Raw genomic sequence first — 9469 nt, 5'->3', positions numbered from 1 at the left:
CGCACTGTTTTTCTCAGGTTTGCGAAAGAAATCGCGTCCTGGGCGCCCTGCAGATTGATACAGGACCACGTTGAATGGCTTCCACGGTCTAGACTATTACGGGAGGTTCGCGGGTCCGTCTTGGAGATGTCTTAAGGGCTATAGTCACCTGATTGGTTCTAATCGATTTTTTGTGTGTGTCCTTAACTAGGATATCAATGAACACTTTGTATCTACATACCTCAAGGGATGTTCGATGCAGATAGACAATGTAGATTCTTAGTTAGTGGGTCTTTTACTGTCCCTGATGCCATGAAGCGTCGATTTACTCAGTCGTTCTTCCTTGCTCCACAAAAAGGAGGCTATTTTGTTCTGAATGATGTGCTTACATACATTCCAGTTGAGCCAGCCAGCCAGGTAACTGACATTAATCCGCAGGGTTTTTTTTTCACCTTCAGAGTTGTTCATTCCATAGCTCTGCTGACATTTCAATACTTGACACCTGTCGAGGTCCCGGAGGTTCCGTTGATAGACTATTTCTGGGTATGATGAATACAGGTGATATCACTTGCAAAGTCCTGAATCTATGTGCAGAAAATACCTCCATCAACAATGAAATCAAGAATGACAGAACTTGGAGTCACGGCGGTGCACTAGCTTTAGCAGCTTTCTTACAGAATGCTTGCTTATCCATCTATAGGATATATTTGCTTTTGCAACAAATGGGTGCAAAGAGTTGATCGTTTGTGGATCTCTGTGCATTGCACATTATGGGTGACCTATGAAAAAGAAGAAACATCGGACAAAAAAAAAAAGACTATATAAGAACATGTTAGGGAACATGGCCAGCTTTTCTTGTTCTGGGAAACACAAAAATTGCTCTGGTCTATTGAGTGAAAACACAAAATTTTGAGGCTATGATGTACAGCCTTCACTCACACCCACTATTTCTGTTCCCCGTCCCGACAAAAGTTGTTTCTCCTCTTTTCAAAGAAACTACCCAGTCTCCATCTGTACATTGGCCCCTTAGCTATTCTATACTTTGTATTGTCGCTGTACTCTGTTGAAGGAATATTTGCAGCCTCTTCACAATAGTCATTGCCGTTTGCTTGTGTGACAGTTAGATGTAGACCAAGCCTCTTCATGACACTCCATCCGCTTACGCTTGGATTGCACTGATTTCTCAATCTTCATGATGCTCTGGGTTCTTCCTCAGGATCACAAAGCCCTCCAGAACTGGTGTCAGCGGAATATATCTACACGAAGGAACAGCAATAAGCTCAAGCAAGAATCAAGTTACTGAACATGATTCATCTGCGAAACGTCCTGTAGTTACTTTTCAGTTGCTAGCTCAGCTCGCTCCCCTGCAGCGAGCAATACAGGCGTGCTGTGCGTCCGGAAGCCAGTGATGGTCCTGGGACTTCCCGCCTGACCAACCACGTCGACTGCTTGGCCGACGCGAACAGGAACATGGAGGGGCTTGAGATCCTCATCCACGGTCAGTAACATCCTAGGCTGTTCCGAGCAGAGAAACATACATTTCAAATCATGTGATTCTTCTTTAACTCTACCACTGAGTCCTCGGTAGGAGATACATACCTGCATAGCAAGGGCGAGGATGTATAGCATGTAGGGATACTTTTTGACGATGATGGGTTGCATGGCAAGGCATGCGTGCAGAACGGTTACAAGCCCAGCTAGCGCTACGCTGAAAAGTGACAACAACAACAACAAGAGCTTTTTGAAACGTGCTTCCAGTAAAACCGAAGGGAAAGCATATGGGGCACATTACTCACGGAGATAGAAGTAGCCTGTCAGAGTGGTATGGGTCAAGTGTCAGCAAGCCCTTCCCAAGGTGAAGAAGACCCTGGGCAATCCTCACCTGAAATCAAACGAAATCGACTCATCTGAAACTTAAATAACCACAGGAAATCTTACTAGCGTTTAAAAAAGGACATAATTTATTTATTTTTGCTGTGGGTTTGTACTTACACAATACAGATAATCGCCATATTCCTGACTCGAGAGCTTACGAAGCAACCTGGCTATACGTGCATTGTTTGTACCAGCACCTATCAAGCCCAGTGAGATGATTGCAGCCTGCATGTACCAATTTGACCAAACGTAACCTTAAGCTTCAAGAGGCATTAATATGCTATATTGTGACAAAGTTGCTAACCATTGACACTGCACCGTCCGCATCATGGCTCAGTCTACTCAGTGTGTCCACAACGACGCCTACATGACATGCAGACAGTATGAAACTAGACATCTGGAAGATAAAATCTATTTAAATCAAGTATACCATAACTGCAGGCACTCAATGAGCTAGAATCAAATAAGAAGCAGCAAAGAATGTAGTTGCCAATAATCAAGTAAAACCAAATAAGTGTCCAACAAAGCATATTCTTAAAGCACATCCGGACCAAAATGGATGATGCAACACATGCAAAACTAACAGCCGTGCATGTTCTTAGCCTATTATGCTTCCACTGATATTAATATATTGCAAGTATGCGTGCAACAGTACAGAGATGCAAATGCTCCATCATGTCATCCTTCAGTTAACCCAAGAAATGTTTCCATTCAATTTCATGGTGCATTTGGAAGGGCTATTAATATGGCAAAAGTTTGACTCATTTCCATTTAATGTTATAGAAAAAAAGCAAACTTCTATTTCTTTTTTCGAAAAGGAGGATAACCCCCGGCAAAAGCAAACTTATATAAAAGGAGGATAACCCCCGGCAAAACATTCAATTTCAACAGTACAGAGAATACCTTTGGATTGGATATGCAGAGCATGCCAAGAGCAAGAGGAACCGCTCTTCTAATACTAAGATCACCATACTGTAAAAGGTGCTCGAGGGACCGTACAGCCATTTCAGCTCCTAATTCTTCAGCCATGGCAATAAGAGCAATTCCAAGGACTGCTGGCCCTTGGCCGGTTCCACCTTTCTCCAAATCCAAATGGCATGGTTCATAATCTGAGCAACAACGAAGGAGCTCCTGAACCTGAAAATCCAAATGGCATGGTTCATAAAAACTAGCTACGCATTGAGCTTGTTGGTATCGTACAGCCTCTCTACAATTCATGTATCTTTTCAAGACAAATCACCTTAAGCACATTCCCTGTCCCAGCATATGCCAAAGACGTAAGAGTCAGGCCACAGTACTTCCTTAATGGTTCTTCCAATGCTTTAGAAACCTCATCAGCAGTAGCATCCACCATCTCCTGATGTGTTGTTAAGATCAACAAAATGAATAGGAAAAATGCATAAGCCTGTGTACATGCACACACACACATACAAAATATAAATTATTTAAATATACAGATGAAACTTCTTTACAACAATGGAGAGAAACCAGCCAAAGCATGGGTTTAAGATATACTGTATCATAAAAGGATGTCCATAAGTATAAGGTTAGTTACCGAAACGATAGAATACATGTTTTATAATTATTCTATGCTCCGCAACAAGAAAAAAAAATGTACAAGAAGCTGTGAATCTTACTACGGAGGAACAACAAAATTACCTGTTTTCCAAGATATAGAAGGCCAACGGCAACTGGAAGCAGACGAATAGTGGGCTCTGCAAGCTCCTCACTGTGATTTTTCAAGACAGATATGATTGACCCTGCAATCTCTTCATTGCAGGAACCAACAAACACCAATCCCAAGGAGATGGCAGAGAACACTAAGTCCTCCAAAGGTGTTTGGGGGTTACTCAAGATAACTGAGAAATGTGATTTAAGCTGAAAATTCGGAAACTGTATCAATGCAAGATAATAAGGGTATTTCAGCTGTTCTCGAAAAAATAAGGGTATTTCAGCTATAGGGGAATGTATTGATTTGACCTCGTCTTTCTGGGACCCAGCATAAGCAATACCAAGACCCAACAATCCCCCGATTCGTGTAATTGATGCTGCACCCTTGCTATACTCAGAAATAAGAGCAAGTGCCTGGAGAACATAAGAGGTTATTAAAGCAGAAGACTTGCATTAGAAGAGCAAGAGGATCGATACAGTAGGGTAGGGTGGCACGTACAGGATCCCTATCATTCTTCACACCACAAGAGACAATCCCTATACCTAACAAAGCTCCTGCAACAACATCAGTATCATTGCTGTGCAGGTACTTGTCAAGTTTGGCAAATCCTGAATCAGGATCCCACAGATGTATCATTCCCTGAAAATGACCTATTAGTATTTAGTACTGTTATCTTATAAGTAAAATACAGTATCAACTACTACCTCTGTACCAAAATATAAGACCGTTTTTGTAGGCTAAACTAACCTAAAAGAACGTCTTGTATTTTGATACAGAGGGAATAGTAATCTAAAAGGTGCATTTAATAGAAATAAAATTATATCAGTACCAGACTAGCTACTACACTGGCTTTCGAAAGTTCGTTGTTCTTGAATAGCAAATAATCTGGTATTGCAGTCATGAGTTTGTCCTGCAACAAGAACATGATCTTAATATCATTACTTTCCCTAAAGATGGCGAGGAAATTCATAAGAGCTAACCTGGCAATAACCAGCATTCACAAATGCATTGACAAAAATTGCGGCCAAATTCGGCCTTAAAGAATCAAGGCTGGAGCTTCTGGTACCTCGACCGCCAATCAGATGAACCTAACAAATGAGCATGTCTTTTAAATTTAAACTGGGGTGCTTAAACAAACTAACAAACTGCTGAAAAAACTGAATCAGCAAATAACCTAACAAAATACTACCTTATATATGTCCTCTGGAGATTTTGGCTCCATGACACCAATATCCCGCACAAGGGTATGGTACCCCTCACTCAGTTTGGTGTTATAAACTATTTCCTGCAAAGCATTCTTCTCATTTTCATCTGCAACCATCTCATCATCTATCTCCACGCTTAAACCCTTCAATAAGAAGAGCACACTGATAAAGGAAAGTACAAATCAAGGAGTCTGCTCAAAAGATCTAAACTATCTGTTGTATGGAATCTATAGATACAAACTATCCCAATTATCAGAATTATAGATCAGCGAACGATGGCAAAAATAGGTAACTTTGCTTCTGTTGCATGTCTGTGAGCATGGATGAGACTCACATAGCGTGCTATCATAAATGTGAATTGCTGCTTCAGGGAGAAATCTGTAGTTTCGCCAAATACCATCTTCACATTCTGACCACAACACAAGAAGACATTGAAATCGATGTTAGTGCCATTGAATTTCGGACCTCAAAATCACAGGCAGAATTCATTCACCCACCTTGCCGATATTGACAAGCACAATCCGCAAAGCACTTGCAAGATCCCTAAACTTCAAGTACATGGCATAGGCAATGTCAAGTGTGGCCACATAGGCCTCACGGTCAGGAGTCAAAAGGTATCTGCCAGTTTCCACCCCAACATAACGAGTGGTCACAAGTTTAATCTTGATAAAATTAGAGAATATAATAAATTCACTCACGTACATAGAACAACTAGTCAAATACAAGCATGCCCTTTTGTAGTTGGTAGAGTCAACAAGATCAAGTAGCATCGTGAAGTATTTTTCATATTTTTTGCCTGTAAGCACCTCAAGGTATCCAACCTAAGTAAGGAATACCAAGCTTCAGTTGCATCTCAATAAGTATAAAACTGATCCATTAATGCAAACAAAAATGTTGCCCCAAACCTCCATCAGAAGATCCAGCGCTTCAGTTTCAGCATTATGCTACAATAACAAAACCCATCAAACTCTCAATCCATCAATGAATTAATGGAAAGCGGTGTGAGCCCGGTTGGAAAAATCAATGAATTAATCACTGTGAGTTTCTTTTAAACAGTTACTATTGGTTATCAATTAACGATTAGCATATTTCACATATGAAGTAACAAAATGAAACAAATGCAACACACAAAATCTTATCAGAATCAACCTTCATGTGAAATTTGACAATTTCCAGCACTAGTTCTATTTTGGATTCAATTGGAGTTGATGAGCCATTGTCCTGCAAAACAAGAAAAGGTTAACATTACAAATAGGAGACCAAGCATAAAGTTTGCATATTTAAGCCCAGGTGCATGGAAGAACTAATACACTATAGCATACGGAGTAGATAACAAAAAAAAGAGTTGATGGAACATATTTTCTAACAAAATAAAATGCATTAAGAGATAGCAAACCAGCAACCACAACTTCAAGAGTCTTGTCAGCTGGAGAGCCACAGAAATTATGGTACATCAACCAGTAAGGTATATACATACTGACAATAAAGTCAAAAGGTTCGAGGGAAAACAATCAAAACACTTTCATTTCCAATATACAACATATAGACAGAAATTGGATGTCATGCTACCATGAATAACGATTGAAACCTATTGATTATAATCAACAACATCTAGACAGAAATTGGATGTCATACTACTGTGAAGAGAGCCAGGGGTGGGCCAATTTCAATTCATGGTTATTCAGTTAAACACCCATTACTTTTTGCTGAAAATGTATATTTAGCATATACTATGTACATGTTCAGGGAAAACGGAACTAACACGCGAAATGGCATGCCATCCGGACAGAAAGTGAACATCATACTACAGAACAGGGTACTATGAAGAAGATACAAGAAATCATGCAACACAAACGATGAAGTGGATTAGGATCAAACCTTCCATTCTTGTCCAATTTCAAGAGCCAAGTTTCTGTCGAACAAGACATTGACATAATTAGAGCCCACTATATGAAACAGCTTGAGCGTCCGCAACAAAAAAAGCTTAAGAGCAATACTACAGCCCATTAATTTCCAAACAATATAGCTTACATTTGACATGGCAGAATGACTAGGATGATAAGTCAATAACATTCAAACTGGAACAACAACAAAATACTTAAGAGTGATTCTTTAGATTTAGTATTGCATTTGAGAGCGTATCAAAAAAAAAAACAGATCACGTTGTATTTGTAGCTACAAGGATGGAAAATAGTGTATACGAAGACAAAATAGTAAATAATGCTAATAGGGAGCTAGTAACAAGTAACATGAAGAAAAGGTAAGGTTAGAATTACAGCTAGGGGGCTGAATAATGTCATAACCTCACGTATTGATGACCCCATGAACATATATCAACTAAAGAGCCCATCATACAGTACTTCAGGCTTTCCTAAAACAAGAAAAGGAAGCAAAGTTTAGCAAGCCAGCCCTATACAGTAATGGTGAATTAAATCTAGGTGCTCATTTCAGTATTCAGCTTTCCAAAAAAGCTTATGCAGTAGTATAATGGAAGTTAGGTGGTTTACGATGAGGGAAAACCTGTATTAAAGTAAATGTAACTACATGTAGGTTCTGGTGTTAAAATATCCGAGCAAAGAAAAGGACTAGGTGTCTGTTAGCTATCTGGTTTATGTCAAAGCATAACACTGTTAAAGTTGCAGTCAGCAGTGACAGATGTGGTTCTTTCGCCAGCAACATTACGCACAGGATGATCAATCCAGATGTTAAATAAGTCAATTGATGGCCCTTGTGTTGATGCCGATACTGGTCGACTGGGGTAATACAGGATGACACATGATCGAGCCATAGGTAAGTTACGATGAAGATTAATCCTTGCCCTTGGTCCCAGCGGCCCACACGACTAAATATTTTAGTGGGTTCAGGTTAGTTACCGCATAACAAAGGGATGAGGCCGTTAATCTAGATTTTTGTTTGGGGCCTTCACATATTTGCTCTTTGCTTATGCCATCTAGCCTGCTTTTAAGATGCGTATTTATGAGTGCTAAAGCAAACTCTAACCACTATGAACTAGAAATAAATGAAAACAATTTGTAGAGTATATCTTGCTCGGAATTTCACGCGATGGTCATTTATAAAAAAGAAAGATACTAGCAGAAGGAAATGAACAAATGTTTAAACAGTGCTTTGGTATTTCCGCATACCCTTTCTCCTTCAGCAGACGTTGTCAAGGCCAATACTGACAGAATGTCAGCCATATGTTTCTGCACGATAAGAACAAACAACCATGAGCACCGCAGTACTTAACCTTGGCTCAACTGAGACATCAGCAATCCCTTGATACCTTCTGTACAGGATTCCGCATTCTCGGAAAGTAAGCCTTGAGAGTTCCGTAGTGTGCACGGAGGAATTTGAGTGGTTTCGGGACAGACGTCATTGAGCTTGTCGCCGCACGAATCTCTTTCCTGTTAAGCATTAATCACAGTTAACTATGAACGGAGAAGAAAAATGGCATATTAGCTGTTTGAGGAATGCAGTGCTGGAGTCAATAGCAGCAGTAGGATGCACCATTCAAAACGAACAAATCAAATCAAATATCCCATCATAACATGATAGGGAAATTCAACAGCGAAAGTATGACGCAATAAGAATTGTGATTTCCTAGTATCCTGTGCCAACTTTAAGAGTAGAGGGATATAACAAGCCTCTAACTGCGCCCGAAATCGGTACCCTTGCAAATTTTCATGACAGTGAATTTCGCAGAGCGTAACATTTCCCATAAAGTCGCCTGCAGATTGCAGTGCATACCGGTGGGTAAATCGAGCAATCAACCCAGAGACTAGGGTGCAGGAGACTACAAGCTAAACAGCGGCGCAACAAACATTTGCATGCGAATCGAGAGAACGGATCACACGGAATCACACGCCTGAATTCGCGCGTAAAAATGGCCATCCAAAATTGACAGCGACGCGCCTGGATTCGAACCGGAACTAAGCAGGAGACCAGAACCGAAACTAACCAAAATTGACAGCGGTGCGGGAGACTAGAAACTGAGCAGCGCCGCGACAAACGCTTGCATCGGAACCGAATTTCGTTTTCGCGCCCGAATCACACGGAATCTGGTTTTCGCGCCTAAACTGGTCATCCAAATTTGAGAGCGACGCGGCCGAATCCCGGGGAAGTTCAGAGGCGGGAGCAGGCATTACCTCAGGGTGTCGATGGCTTCTACCCGGAGGCGGGGGTCGGGGCTCTGTGCCCGCTCCACGCACTCCTCGAGACGCGCCTTGAGCTCGCGGTCCTCCTCCGACTGCGACAGGCACGAGACGCGAGTCACGCGACCGCACCGGTAAGAGAGAAGACGAGCGGCGCCCCCGCCCCGCGGGGAGGAGGCGGGGGAAGAGAAGGGAGAGAAGCGGCGAGGTCGTCGCTGCTCACCAGGTCGTCCCCCTTCATCTTCCCCTTGCCCTTGGCCGGCTGCGGCGGGGCGGGGGAGGCGGTAGGCGCTCCGCCGCCGCCGCTGGCGTCCCCGCGCGACGGCATGGCGATCCCGCGCGGCGAGGTAGGGTTTACGAGAGAGTTTGGGGAATCGGAATGGGAGGGAGGAGAGGGAGGGGAGGAGGATTTGAGTTGGCTGGTATGGTGTGGTGTGGTGATCTTTCAAGGAAGTCAATCCAACGTAAAGCGAAGTGTTTATATAGCGATCCCAGCTGGCGAACCGGCGAACCGATCTTTGCCTGGTTACTACTGTATTTTTTTATTAAGGAAAGCAAAGCTGTATAGATCAACGACGTTCGGGCAT

At 42.1% G+C, this 9469-nt stretch overlaps 1 protein-coding gene across 1 annotated transcript; it reads right to left on the bottom strand.

Annotated features, from left to right (window-relative positions):
* Positions 1 to 796: 796 nt before the first annotated feature.
* LOC123413099 (26S proteasome non-ATPase regulatory subunit 2 homolog A-like) lies at positions 797 to 9210 on the bottom strand. The gene is made up of 25 exons (XM_045106047.1): positions 9088 to 9210; positions 8877 to 8977; positions 8015 to 8135; positions 7875 to 7934; positions 7035 to 7102; positions 6610 to 6643; positions 5881 to 5952; positions 5637 to 5675; positions 5434 to 5552; positions 5229 to 5349; positions 5066 to 5140; positions 4716 to 4874; positions 4507 to 4614; positions 4356 to 4436; positions 4025 to 4165; positions 3835 to 3939; positions 3514 to 3732; positions 3095 to 3211; positions 2756 to 2991; positions 2159 to 2216; positions 1972 to 2079; positions 1776 to 1861; positions 1579 to 1687; positions 1316 to 1494; positions 797 to 1235 (listed from the first exon to the last, which is right to left on the bottom strand). Exons 1-25 carry the CDS (start codon positions 9208 to 9210, stop codon positions 1163 to 1165), a joined length of 2712 nt encoding a protein of 903 aa, XP_044961982.1. The 3' UTR covers positions 797 to 1162.
* Between the last annotated feature and the right edge of the window lie 259 nt (positions 9211 to 9469).

The sequence above is a fragment of the Hordeum vulgare genome, chromosome 7H (assembly GCF_904849725.1).
Source record: "Hordeum vulgare subsp. vulgare chromosome 7H, MorexV3_pseudomolecules_assembly, whole genome shotgun sequence".
In the NCBI taxonomy this organism is placed as follows: Eukaryota; Viridiplantae; Streptophyta; class Magnoliopsida; order Poales; family Poaceae; genus Hordeum; species Hordeum vulgare.
This window is presented reverse-complemented; position numbering and strand designations above follow the sequence as displayed.

What these genes read in the sequence shown, in the direction of transcription:
- LOC123413099 (XM_045106047.1), bottom strand. Translation starts at nt 9,210, where the DNA reads ATGCCGTCGCGCGGGGACGCCAGCGGCGGCGGCGGAGCGCCTACCGCC. An exon ending in CCAGTGTAGTAGCTAGTCTG is followed by an intron (nt 4,166 to 4,355) that starts GTACTGATATAA and finishes GGTCATTTTCAG; the next exon opens with GGAATGATACATCTGTGGGA. An exon ending in ATGGCGATTATCTGTATTGT is followed by an intron (nt 1,862 to 1,971) that starts GTAAGTACAAAC and finishes GTTTGATTTCAG; the next exon opens with GTGAGGATTGCCCAGGGTCT.